The sequence below is a fragment of the Lichenostomus cassidix genome, chromosome 7, assembly GCF_008360975.1.
Source record: "Lichenostomus cassidix isolate B80296 chromosome 7, HeHo_3.0, whole genome shotgun sequence".
Lineage (NCBI taxonomy): Eukaryota > Metazoa > Chordata > Aves > Passeriformes > Meliphagidae > Lichenostomus > Lichenostomus cassidix.
The window spans coordinates 32,122,378-32,136,606 of NC_139488.1; the positions used below are offsets into that span (position 1 = coordinate 32,122,378).

General features: G+C 40.3%; 1 protein-coding gene across 3 annotated transcripts in view; it reads left to right on the forward strand.

Moving 5' to 3' along the window:
* The window catches only part of THSD7B (thrombospondin type 1 domain containing 7B), a 295,328-nt gene that overhangs the window by 124,676 nt on the left and 156,423 nt on the right, over positions 1 to 14,229 (forward strand). For all 3 annotated transcript variants that reach the window (XR_014853539.1, XM_085067129.1, XM_085067128.1), the window contains exons 7-8: positions 7,061 to 7,216; positions 8,764 to 8,961. Coding sequence is in view for 2 of the 3 variants with exons in the window: in XM_085067129.1 (XP_084923255.1) it covers positions 7,061 to 7,216; positions 8,764 to 8,961 (354 nt within the window). In the remaining variant the exon portion in view is untranslated. The remainder of the gene's footprint in view (positions 1 to 7,060; positions 7,217 to 8,763; positions 8,962 to 14,229) is intronic.

Below are 14,229 nucleotides of genomic sequence, written 5' to 3' on the forward strand. Positions count from 1 at the left end.
TCTCATGCCTGTACAAGGTTATTAAGTTTAGTTTACATTTTTTTTGCTTAATGAGTGTCTCTGTCATATTTGTCTCCATATATTTATTTTTATTTGAGCTTGAACTTCAATAGCATGTATGTGATATAGTTGTGCCTTCATTATTTTTGGATAGATTTTTGTGTTACCCTGCAAAACTATTTCTTACAGCAGTCTCTATTATTTTTATATCCCCTCTTTCCTTTGAGAGAGATTCAGTCCTCACCTGTTAGTAGACATAATACCTTGCCTGACTTACTCCCTGTAGCTCCCAAGCCTATACTTATTTTTGCTTTATTTTTAGGATGCAATTCCACCTGGTTCATTTCACATCAGATTTTTTTTTTTTTTAGCATAAACTTGTGTGTCACCAGCTGTAGCAGCAAAACCTCCTTTAGTCTGTTTACAGCTGAGGACTTGGAAAATACTCAAGTACCTTTTGAGGTCTAATGGTTACTCTCTGATCCATCCCTATGTGTATTCCCTTATGTAGTTTGGTCTTACAAGCCCCTTTACTGACAGAATCACAAAATGGTCTGAAGCTGAAACTGGTCCCCTGCACTTTCATCTAAGTCCTACTTCTACGAGTCTCAAAATGATTATTTTGTGGCCTCTATACATTCTTGTTTTCCTCAAAATATTGAGCTTTCTCCCTACTGCTGATAGACAAAAGTGTCTATTCCTTTCTTATCTGATGAGTGAATTTTTCAGACTCTTCTTGATTCCCATATGGGAAACATTTTGGCATTGTGTTTTGTTTTCCAGAAATTGGGTCTCTTTGGAGTTGCACAGAGATTAATTTGAGAAGTCCTTTCATTCATATCTTGTGTTCTTCTTTATTTATTCTCATCCCTTTCTTTCTGCCCTATTGCCTTTTTTTAGCTCAAAATGTGCTGTTTTACCTCCCTTGCTCTGTATGCTCCATTTCCTAATGAAGGTGCCATATTTTTTTTTCCCTGCAAGTTCTTTATTCTGCTCTGAATCATGACCTTCCAGGGTTTGTCTCCTGGGGGATTAGTGTTTCAAATTACTGCATGTGGCATCTGCTCAGCAAACTACGGAACTATTTTTGGGAAAAGGAAAATACCAGTGGAAATTCCAATTTGAAGGTGCTGCCATCCCCTTGGGCTCTGGGGTCTTGTGAGCCACCAGGTCTGACTTGTTAGAAACTGCAGGTTGGTTGTGCAGGTTGTTGTTGTTTATGGCTGTTGCCATCCTGCATTTTTATCAGGAAGAGACTGTGTTGATGGAGATAAGCTGCCTGTAGGAGTTGATGCAGGTTATGCACTGGTGGAGTGAATATGAACCCTGTGTGGAATGTGAGCCTTATATTAAATGCACACTTTTTTCCTTTTTTTTTTTTTTTTTTGGTAGTAAATTTATGCTGGTGAAGCTGCAGGAATGAGAAGATTAATTTACTCTACGGAAATTAGAATTTTAGAACTTTGATGTTTAAATCCTGTTGTCCTTGTCTGGTTTATGAAATTGAAAAGGAATAGGTTAGAATATATTAGTAATGAGAAAACTTGACTAGGACCGTAGGAGGGAGAGAAATGATGGTCAGCAGTGCTGTGAAAAAAACTTTGTTGAGCTGCTCTTGGTGCAGCAACAGGAACATCCAGCCTGGGGCTTAGCTGACCTGAATCACAGAAACCACATTCTCAGGTGGAACCTTTCCCCCCCAAGGATTCCTCTCATCCCAAACTAGTTATTTATCACTGGGATGACTGTACTGGCTTGAAAAGATGAGAAATACACCTCTGAAGGGTGAAATATATTCAGAGAAGTCTGTATTAGATTTATATTGCTGGCATGCCAAGTTATTGATCTGTAAGCTCACCAAATGCTGAGCAGAATTTATGAGATACAACTCACATAATGGAAAAATAAATATGTAACAGCTGGCTTCTTCAGGGGAAACCCTGTAGAAGCAGGAGAGGAAATGATTTTATTCAGATTGTTGTAGTGCTTGACAGTAGTGTTTAAATGTGCATTTCAAAAATTTGAGTTTGAATCCATTAAGGAAAAAAAAACATTTTCCCTAATGTCTTTCAGAGGTGTAATGTTTTCAGTTCTTTCCTATCTCAAAACTAATTAAATTAAAATGAAGAGAGTAATGTTTAAAAAGACAGTGAAAGAAGTGTACCTATTAAGAGGTGCCTTATAAATAATAGGCCTTTTTTCAACAAGCTCTTTGTTCTGACCATGAATAGTTATCCCTTTTTAAATACTTCTATTTGTTTAGCTGACTGTGCTATGCAGCAAATAATATGCTGTCCAGTTAGCTCACGTGAGATACTATGTTTTAGTCCAGGCTTTTATCTTTGAAAGCTAAGATTTTAATTGCATCTGTATTTTTGTAATTATTTCCTGCCACTGACACTGGATTAATTCCATTCAAGACAGTGATGGTTTGTTGTGTGTAATTTTGTCCTGTTGCTGTTCTGAGGCTGGGGAGCTGCATTGTGTTCAGACAACAACATGGAGTCAGATGGAAAATTAAAAGGATTTGTATGTACTAGGATGTGCCCCAAACTGTGACACTGGGGAAAGAGAGCAAAGCCAGAGGTGTCTGGAACAGCAGACCCTGGAGAGAAATGAAATTCGTGTGCCAGGGCCAGCTCTGTGTGGTGCAGCCAGGCTGCTCCCAGGATGAACATGTCACCAGCTCAGCTTTGGGCCACCTGTGCCACATCCTGGTGTCCCAAACACATCACAGGCATAGCCACCTGCTGCTTTTCTCTTGGCACTCACAGAAGTTTCTCCTTCCTGATGAATGAATGCTGAACTCAGTGGTGGGCAAAGCTCACACTCTTATGATGCTTTCATGAAGTTTTCATGGATTTTTTTCCCTGTTTCATAGATTTTCTTCCCTGTTTTCCTTGTTTCTTCTCTCTGGTGGTCTGCCCCAGTGATTTCCAGCCTCTTCTGGATAACAGCCAACAGGCTCAAATATCCCACAGAATCCTTTTTTCCTTCCCATCATTGCCTTCACTGGCATCCCTGTTGCCTCCACTGTTTTTCCTGGACACTCTTAATGAGTTGTCACCTCTGATCTGCTCAGTCATGTGGCTGCTGGTGGGGAGCCCCATGTTCACTCTGAATTTTTGCCAGATATGTGGAGCCTGTTGTTAATCTCCACAAATTCTGCTGTAGCAAAACATTCAGTATCCCAGCTGGGATCCCAGTCCTGTTGAACAGCAGAGGGAGGACACAGGGATACTTTTTGTCTGTGTCACTTTAATAAAATGGTGAGGATTTTTATTGTTCTGAAATACATTAAACCATTGTTGCTCTTGGCAATCCACTATTAACCCTCTTTCATGCTGTGATTAGCCTTCTATTCAGACGTTGTTCCTTGTCTATTAAATAGATTTTAATTGAAAATAGGCCTCCAACTTTGTGCTTAGTGGCTTCAAAACGAATTGATTCTTCCTCAAAGCATAAAGGAACCCTTTCCATCTGACATGGGGAGCGTTAGGCTCCTTAATGGAGAGATGCAAGGGACTGGGGTTGGTGCCATTTCCTGGCTGGGCAGACTGCATTCACCACTTCTCCCTCGTGTGATGTTTTGTTTTTGCTATAAAAATGTCTTTCAGGTTAGAGAAATTACTCACAAATGTTGTGCTGGGCTTACCCCTATCGTGTTTTAGACATGAAGGTTTTTATAACATAACTCACTCCTTTGTGGTTTTCTCAAGTAATTTCCCTTTGTATTGATCCAAGTGTCTTTGGTTTGTAAGTCCCAGCAAAGGCAGTAAGAGCTTTCAAAAGAATATGCCATCCTTTTCTCATACCTGCCTTGTATCCTGGCAATTAATTTGGATTAGTTTTGCCATATGCTAAACATTTAGATCTATTTTCTTTAGAATTGAATATTACCTAAAATATGTACAAGGCAGAGCTGATAATCTTTGTGTGTATTCCAGATATATTGGTGATATTTAGAAAAGTCTCATTTTGGTTTTAGTATGAACAACACTTGGGTTTTCATTGTAAAAGGGAAATGTAGTTAAAGTCCAGGAAAAAAAGTGTTATTTACCTCCTGAGGAGTTGGAAAACCATATTTGACAGGACCCCCTGCAAACAAAATGCTATCCTATGCATTTCTGCCTCTGTCTGGTCAGCATTGCTTTTAACATAGTATTGGTATGTGTGCCTGCAAGTATCTGTCCACATGACAGTATTCAAAGATAATTTATTTATTGGCTTAAAATTACATTATGGAAATAATCATATCAGAGCTGATTTCCTCTTCTGCTCTTCCTCCAAATCATTACCTCAGTAAAAATATATAGGGAAACAAGACACTTTAGAACCCAATTTATTATCTCCTGCTGGTAGCAATAACCTGAAAATAACAGCAAATAGTAAAATTCAAACTTGAGGCAAGACTCTGGTGCTGGGAACAGCTGCAGTCACATTTAAAAAGGATAGATTCAATATAACAGCTATAGAAATGTGCAATGTTTCAGAGGCTCCCAGATTAGTGCTTGATTGCTTTTTCAAGTTTATTCTATAGATTGGGAAGAACATGGGATTTTAAAAGGTACAAACAAGTGTCATAAATAATCTGCTACTTGAATCAGAGATGTTGCCTCCCCCTCCCACTCTTTGCTTCCCTGGCTCTGCCTTTCACCTTCCTCCAAAAACATGGCTAATATTGTTCCAAGGAAAATAATTACACACAAAGCACTTTTTCTGTATGAATACAGGAAAATGCCATTAGAGAGTCAATTATTGAGCGAAATCAGAAGGCTGGTCCATTCCTAAAGACATTCCTGGCAGCTGTGCCCATTTATCATAGGCATAGTGTCAGGTTTTTTCCCTGAACAGGACATCCCCAGCCAGGCTACCTGTGCCATTTGGAGGCTGCAGTGTGTGAGAATTTTGGCATTAAAAGGTTCACAAATGTCCCCCTTATTATTCCTTTACAATAAACTGGTTAGAGTATAAAAGAAGGGCAGTAGAAAATCACATCAAGCTTTGAAATAAACCTGATGGAAATCAGAGTTTTTAATCAAATGGCTGAAGAAGGGATGAAATTCTGTTTTAAAGAGGACCCTACTGGTCCATCCTGTCACTTTGGCTGGAAACCATGTCTCTATACCTGCCAGGTATTGAAAAAGGATAGACTTGTGTATGCATTTATCATTGCAGCTTGGGTTTTTTTTGTTCTGGTGTGATTCCTGAGGACTGACTGGAGCATTGCAGTCAGTGTAGAGTGAGTGTAAGCTGGTAAAGACTTGGAATGTATTTGCTACTTGATTAGACCAGTATTTTCTGATTTACCTTTTATAGAATGCAAAGAACTACTTAAGGAAGTGAGCAAACAATCTTATTCCAGTGACAACTGGGATGTAGGTCCTGGGAAAAGAGCTCCCTGTGCTAGAGCAGGGAGAGGAAGGCAGAGATTTGCATCAGAAGGGGCAGAAGTCATCCATGAGTCTGGGGTGGCTGGTAGCCCCTTTAACTTTTTGTAATCAAATTTGCTTGGTTTTATTTTATCCAAAATCCTTTTAAAATAGTGTTTGGTACACTGGTTGTTTTTCAAGGAAGGACAATCCTTCGGCTGTATCTAGTGGCTTCCTCATTTAAACAGTTAAATTCTGAACAACCTAAAAATCTGTGAGGAGGGAAGACAAATTCCCAGCAATGACACCTTGAGTTGGAGAAAAGCAGGACTGGACTTTATTCCTTGGGTTGACCATCTGCACTCAGTTTTAGTTCCTTTAATTTCTTAGGTGAGCTCTTAGAAAACTGATCCAGAGGCAGGTTAAGCCATGCATGAGACTCCTTGGTAAAATAAATACTCTTATCCTTAAAATTCTAATATTTATCTCATTCTGTCTGTCACTTCACTTGCAAGGTCCCTAGAAGAGGTCTCTTTATGTGACCATTCAGGTGAATTTGATTTATGCCATCTCATTCTAATCTTTAAATGAGCACGTCAGAAGCCTTACAGTGTCTCAGAAATAATTCAGAAAATTGTCTTTTTTTACTAATATATTATCTTTCAGCTTAGAATTAAATCACACTGTTCTTTAATCCCATTATTCTGATGAGTTGGAATCATAAGCACTGATATTGGTCTGAATATCAGCTCTGACTGATAGGTCTAAACTCAGCTTCAGGATGTGCAAGTCAAAATTTGAGATTTTAAGCACTGGTCTTGTGTAAAAAAAAGTTTTGTTTTCCTTCAAATGATTCATTGTAAAGAAAATGGTGTAATATCAGAAAAAGGAAAGATTACTCATATATTTGGCATGTTTTTATAAATTCTTTTCAAATCAATTCCATGCATGGAAGCAAAGAAAAACAGACATTAAAAATAAAAATGAGGATAAAACAAACTCAGTAGCTATAAAAATTAATGAAGTCTTGGTAATGCCATGGCAGAGTAAACTCAAACAAGCCTTTGCCTTTTGAAAGACTGCTTTGATATTGATTTATCTAAAGAGACAGCCAAATTCAGCCTGTAATGTAATTAAAATGCAATATAATATAATGACTCAGAGGACAGATTTAAGAGTCTTTCTTTTTCTTTTCCTTCCTCCCTCTGCCCCGAATAAAAAGGGGAGAGAGGTTAATTGAATCTAGAAATATCTTATGATAAATGAAAATACAAAGAGAGTCAACTTCCCAAATCTATTGTCACTATCAACTAAACTGATACTTGTCAGAATTTGGGATTGGCTCATTTCTGGGATTAAGAGGATTGGAGATCCAGGGGTGCAAGCAACTCAAATCAATGATTAGATCCCAGCCTGTTGCTCCAGCATTGCTGAAAATCAGCACTGAATCTACTTTAAAAGCACCTACTTACCACTAAGCATAGTCTCAACTGGCTTGCTGAATATGAGTGATTTAGATAAAACTTGTAAGTGCCTTTCTGAACACAGGATTAACTTTTTGGCCTGGGAGATAAGACCCTGAAAAATGACTGGATTTTGGAGCATTATGGAAAACTAAGGCCAGCAGTAAACTCCAGGGCAGAGTTACAGCCTCACCTTTCATTTTTCCTTTTTATTTTTGTTCTTAGTTGCCAGACCTGTGGATGGGAAGCTGTGCCAGGGTCCTGCTCCCCCCAGCTCCCAGGTGTGTCACCTGCCATGCCCAGCTGAGTGTGTGGTGTCCTCCTGGTCACCGTGGGGTCCCTGCCTGCCCGAGAGCTGCCAGCACCGCCACGGGGGGAGAGGTGAGCAGGGGATGGAGTATTGCAGAAACACTGCAAAAGCAGTGCTGTCACATTTGACATTGGGAGCTTAATGTGATTTAAAAAAAAATAATCTAACACAGGATGAAGCTCTTGGATGTATGTAGTGGAATATGACCTTTAAAGGCCTTTTGCCGTTATTCGCGTGAGAAGGAAAAATGAGATTTTTCAAGCTGATTCAGGTCCTTTTATCCTGCACTGGATTTCTGGGCTAGCAGCTGCCAGGCTGCCCCTCTCTGATCCCCCTTGGAAGTCCTGCTGCATGCCTGGATTCCAGGGCAAGGTATCAGGATGGAGGTGCATCCCACAGCCCTGAAATCTGGACTCAGGTGCACCCAAGAGGTTGTTCTCATTGTTCTGGGTTTGGTTTAAATTCCTGAAAGAAGAATGTGCAATTGTAATTCAACCTCTCCTGGATTTTAATTGACTGCTGTACGTGTTTGTTGCTGTGACATGTTGAGATTCCTTGCAGAGCCTTTCCTAAGGCTCTAAGTTGCAGAGATGACTCTTGGAGTGCATGTTTGGAAATTACACTTTTCCAAAAACTGCTGAAGTTTGTGAAATTATTTAAACAGGTCAAAAATTCTCAAACAGAAGGAGCAATAATAAAAAATAGAAATATTTGCAAAAGCATTTCATGTTTAAATTGTTTTGAAAAATTTCTTTTTTGCTTTTGAGAACTGTGGAAGTTTGATCTGTTGTATTCTCTGGGATGTTTTATTTTTAGTTTTCTGTTTCATGAGCTAAGCATTTCCATGTGACCTCTACTAATGCTGTGTATTTGGCCCTGTTTCAAGACTGTTGGAGGAAAGACCCCCATGTACTTTTTTCTGCCTTTTTCTTAGAATTCTGTGTCATTTACATAACAGAACACACTGAAAGATACTTGTGTATTAGTTCTGCATTGTATATAGCAACATGACTTTTGGTTTTATCCAGAAGGAGGTAGATTATGTAATCAATTCTATGATTATTTCTGTAACCTTTTTCTTCCACTTTACATTTGAATCTTTCAGTTTAATAGGATGTCATTTCAAAGAGGTCTGATATGCATTATGTATCAGAAAACCTTACACCTTCATAAAGCAGAATTCTAATTTCTTAGTAAACTGCTCTGCTGTGTCTCAAAACAAGTCCTTTCATTAGTGGATTCCCAGGCAGAATATAGATGTCATTTATATCTTCAGTTCCTTAACTCTTCCCCTCTTTTTATCTCAATGCTGTTATAACTTTAATATATGCATGGCTGGTAAATGTCTGTATTCTGACATGTGTATTTCTATCTAATGCTGATGAAAGGGAAAAAGAAATGTGAAAAATGTGGGTTGTTGGCATTCTTTGCACATGGTTAGATTTTGCATGCCTGGGCTGTGGGCTCAAACAGCTGAGTGCTGTCCCAGTCAATGCAGTTTGTAAATATTGTTCTCTTGTTTCTCTTCAAATCCCTCAGCTGCAGATGCCCCATATAGTCCTATTATTGTATGAATATTTCTGCTGCTGTCCAGCTAATTCAGCTCTGCTTCTTCCAGGCTTTAGGATGAGACGAAGGCAAGTGGTCGTGGATCCAGTGGGCACCCTGGCAAGTTGTCCCCATTTGGTGGAATCCATTCCCTGTGAAGAGGCTCAGTGCCATGAGTGGGTGGTGTCAGAGGGACTGTGTGTGACTGACCATGGGAAGTGTGGGCCTGGCCACCGTGTCCTGAAAGCTGTCTGCAAGAGCAGGAGAGGTGAGCTGGGCTCTGCTCTTGAAAGCCCTGTGGGGTTCTGTGCCTCCCAAATTGACATTTTGTTACAGAACAATTGTGATTATGTACAATGACTCCTGACTGAGGTTTTTTTTTATCAGACTTTCAGATTTTTGAGTTGACTCTGTTGCTCCTGAAAGCCTGGGGCTGATAGGACTGATAGGGGATTTTGCCTGGAGCCTTTTCTTCCATTTTATCCAAAAGGGGATGGCTCACCAATGCAGGACCTGTGTTGTCATTGCTGGCTTTATTCTTACAAAAGTGGGATATTTGTACTGAAGTAGAGCTCTTGCTGAGGTCAGCAGCACTGTGGGCATTCAGAATATCAATCTTGCCCCCAGAACTACTTCTATCCTCAGTTTCCAGCCTGTGGTGTGAATAATTCTCTCATTGGGATAGCAGTTACAGTCATGAGCAGGGATGCTTGGTTGTGCTGCCAAAATTAATACAAGGCTAAGATGTAAATGAAATGATTGTACCAAGTAATCCTTCCCTTGGCAGCAGTTTGAGACTTGCAGAGTGTTCAGGGTACAAGTTGCTAATAATGAATAAGTACATTTTTATGTGACGTTTACAAACAGCCAGCAAGATGTTATTTCTTGTGTATGGTTTGAACCTCAGCCAAAAGTTTCCTTTCTTGATAAGGTCACTGTTGTCAGATCTTTAGATTCAATTACATGGAGCACAATTTTGCAGTCCTTAGTCACAGCGAGACTGTGCTATCATCTCAAAAGTGGCAAAATTGTGCAACCTTGGAGCCTGATATTGTATCTGAAATGGAGAATTCCTCTTTTATGTGGTGCTGAGACCAATCACAGGAAACAATTTCAAGGTGTTAACAAGAGTGGTTAATTGGCAAGTGGTTAAAATAGTGGCTTGTTTCCAAGGCATTAGAACCCTGCAGAAAGAAATGGTGGCTGCTTTATCTGAAGGGCATGGATTCTCCTGAAATATATTTAAATCTGTGTGGTTTTCTTGTAAGTTTGTGAGAGAATGGGAGGGGAAAAAGAAATCTTCAGTTGTTTCCAAACGACACAGCCAGAATATAGAGAGCAAAGAGCTCAGTCTGTATTTTGCCTGAGTGGTCTGTGCTGATGTGTGATGATCACTGGGGCTCCAGGCCAGCAGGATGTGTGCAGATGGAGCTGCTATTGCTAGGAGCACCATGTACTTCCCACAGTTAGAGCTGTGCCAGCATCCATCTCTGCACCAACTTGTGCTGGGGATGGAGAGTGTGTTCTGTGGCAGATGCAACTGATCTCTGATCAAACTGTTCTCTGTGGCTATGATCCTTCAGAAGCCAGGCCTTTCAAGTGTGTCTCTTCTTCACTCAGTTGTTCAACAAGGTATTGGAAGTGTCACAATACCCTTTTCATTTCAATTATTCTGTGCATGTTCTTGTGACAAAAAAATACGTTGGGGCACTCTTCCCACCCCGCCTGCCTGAGGCAAACATTGTCACTAGATGTGATCAGTGTCCACTTAAAACTGAGAAGGTTTCACCAGGAAATATCCAGGTCATCAGGCAGGTTAGAATCACTGCTTAATACAGCTATTAAGCCTTGCTGAACTTTTGACTGAGTATGAGAAGTCTGGAAGAATCAGAAAAAGGGGGGAAAAGGAGTCAAGTTGTTTCTTCTTCTCTCAATTCACTAAGAGAGTTGCTTTGTTTATAACCTTACTTACTCCTTTCTGTAATGTTCTCTTACCTAGATTTCCTTTGCCAGAAGTAATTTTATTTTTTTTTATAAAAGTTGGAGTAAGTGTCAGCTTTGCTTAATGTGTTTTACCTGGAATAGCTGGTTAGCTGGCAGTAGGAGGTCAGGAGGGAGTTGTGTTAAACTGAGATGTGTCATTTACAGGTGAAGTAGCATAAGGCCTGTGTCCATGCTTAGCATTGTACACATGTTCAGTATTCTGTGCAAGCAACAGCCCTGCTGAAAGCTGCATTGTGTGCTGCTATTTTCATTTACTTAAGCATCTTTTGTAGAATTGAGCTCCATCTCCTAAAATCCAGTGATTTATCCAGTTGTTCTGTCATCCATGCCTGGCATTATTGCTCAGTATTCTTACTGAATGCCTGAAGGGGTGAAAAAAAATTTTTTTGGACCCTGTTAAATGCAGGAATCCAGTGTATCATCATCTTAACAGTTCATTTGGGCGTGGAGTGTGTTGATTAGGGTACTTTGGGTTGTCTCTGTATCCCTGCTGGCAAGACACCTTCATTTTCATGTGAATGCCAGACTTGGTGACGTGATGCTCTCCTCGTGTTGCTGCAGTGTGCTCACTCCTCTCCAAAGCAGCTCCTCTGGCAGTGCTGTTGGTGTCAGCTGTGCTGCAGAGGACTTTGGCATCAGCCTTCTTGTCCTTTCCTACCTTGTCCCCTCCATCCTCAGGGCTACACCCTTGTCCTTTGCCAGGGCCCAGCTGTGACACTGGGCTCTCCATGGCTCAGGGACAGAGATTCCATGTGGAGTCTGTTTGTTCACTTGCCAAAAAGGAGCTTTGGGTCACCACATTTTCGTTCTGCCATGTCCATGGTGCCAGCCCAGGCCATGAGAGAGGTGAGCAGGGGCTAAAAAATCTCTTTCTCCAACTAAAACCTCACCTTTGAATCCCTTGTAGTGTCCTTTCTTTCCATGTTAAAAAGCCTCTCTCCATCCTTCCTGGTGAGATTTTGGGACACTGTCCCGGGTGACAAATTGCTGCTGGTGTGAGGTGGAGCTTGGACAGTTCAGAAGTGAGTCACAGATGGTTCAAACTCTGATTTGCAGGGTTTCTCTGAAGACTTTCCTGTCAAAACAACATCTCTGTATAAGGGCTTGCATGAACTTCAGTGATGTAACCCTTGTGCTCAGCCTGGAGGTACAGAAATGGCTTTTTGTTTCTTAAATAGGTTAATCTCTGACAATGAAGTGTTCCACAGAGCTCATACTATGGACAGCAGGGTTTTATGTAGTAGCTGGAGTCTGTAATTTGTGATTTGCAGTACTTTAGCATAGATGAGGAGTAATGAGAAGACAATAGTAATCTCATTACTTTGTCATTATTAGGTGTCTGCTCCCACCTAGAAGTGTCTCTAATCTCTGTTAATAACTTACTAAACACGTATATGACACGTGCAAGATACTCCTAGTGTCTGGTCCATATCCCTTGAGTGCTTCTCTTCTGTATCAACTAAACACAGTAGTGTAATAAGTCAAATTAAATAAATCAAATTGAATAATGTGAAGTAATGCATAGAATGGAGAAAGATTTATTTTGTATGTTCCTTCTAAATAAAATTTTTCAGGAAGGTGTTTCTTTATTTAGCAAGTGAAGGTCAATGGATATTTTTGGGAAAGTCTGTGAAGCCAAAAGAATAGTATAGGAAAATTGATGATTGTACTAAAAATTGGATTGTGTAAGTGTGTCATTGGCTACATTGATCTATATGTCAGTTAAAAGAATTTATTTGAAAACTCTTTTTTATTTATATATTTACAGACACCTCAGGAGTTATTTGTGATTTTTCTCAAGTGGTTGTTTTCGGTTGTTCAACAAGGAATTGAATAATTGCCTGTTAGTAATGTATTCTTGGGCAGAGAGCTGCAAGTGTCTGACATTTGATTTTGGACAATCTTGATTATAGAACCAACAAACATTACTATGCATTGACCCAATGGAAGGAACTCCCTGAAAACTTCCCAGTTCACAAAATATGAACATTCTCAAAACTTTCAGATGCAATTGTACAGTAGTCAAAGCATATTGCATTTCATTTTTTGAATACAGTGACCAAACTCATCTTTTGTGTTCATTGCTTCTTTTGTCTTTTTAAGAGGTACAAGCACTTTGAGTGTGGTGAGTCAGGGGCACTCAGACTGCAGAGCTTGGCTCAGGGTCAGCAGGTAGAACTTCAGTCCAGACAGGAGCAGTTGTACCTTCAGAGGTAATTTCACAGTTGTTTGATTTAGGTGCTGAGAAATATATAAACATGTTGGGCTCAGGCTGATGGAGGAATTTGGGCATCCTTTTTATTGTTATTTTCCACATCTATTTTAGGCTGCATTAATAATAGGAAATCAGATTGAAACAAGACAAATGTTGAACCAAACCATGTGTTTAGAAATGCCTATTATGCAGCTTGTGCAGAGTAGTCATTATAGAGAGGAGTACAACCTGAGAACATACGTAAAAGGAACTATAACAATAAACTCATGAAATAACTAGTATGACTCATAAAAGTAACAATTCATTTTCCCAGCATTTTATAAATGTTTCTGACAATGCCATAAACGAATTCTTGCCTATTAGCAGTGCTCTTGAGTAGATTGTAAAATGTTATTATTCAGAATCATACCCACAAGTCATCAATCTATTTTGCTGGAATTCCCATGTCATCATTTATTAATTTGCTTCTGCTTGTTCAGATTCCTACCTGAAGAACTATTAGTAGCAGAGAGGAGTTCTCTGTGACAGTGAACAGCATGGTGTCTAAGTAATCAAATATACGAAATGAGTAATACCCAAAGGCTTAATTGTTTTAATCAGAAATTATTAGGTCAACAACAAGGATTAATGCGAAGGTCATGTGATTTTGCTGGATTCAGGGTCTTCTATTCTACTCCTAGTTAACAAATCTAAGCACAGCTCAAAAGCTGCTGAGTATTTGCCTTTCTGTACTGTCAGCTTGGGTGTCAGGGTTTCTTTGGTTTATGGGAATTAAATTCATGGAATCAGAGAATGGTTTGAGTTGGAAGGGGCTTTAAAGATCATCTCATTCCAGTCCCCTCTGCCATGGGCTGGGATGCCTCCAGGTTGCTCAGGGCCCCATCCAGCCTGGCAATCCAAACTTGTTAGAAATGCTGTCTTCATTTTGAGGACAATATTTATACCAGTGCTGAACAATCTCTCAGTTCATTATTCACACACAGTTCATGCAGAGCCAGGGAGATGCAGGTGCTGAGCCAGGGGAGCAGAGTCCAGAGGGGCCCAGGATTCTTATCTCTCTCTCCCTTTTCCCTCTAGGACTGTCCTGGGACCTTTCCCAAAACAGCATCCTCAGCCCCTTGTGCCTCAGCTCACCTGCAGGCACCTGGGGGTGTCTGTGCTGCTGCCAGCCATCTGACCATGGGTCACATCTGGCAGCTCTCAGGGCTGCAAGGAGTGAACTCCCTGCTGTGGACTGTTTGCCCAGGGGGCAGCTTGGGGATAATCACTGCTGCCAGAGGTGTTCTGGCAGTGCTGCTGAGAGGAGCTTCAGCACAG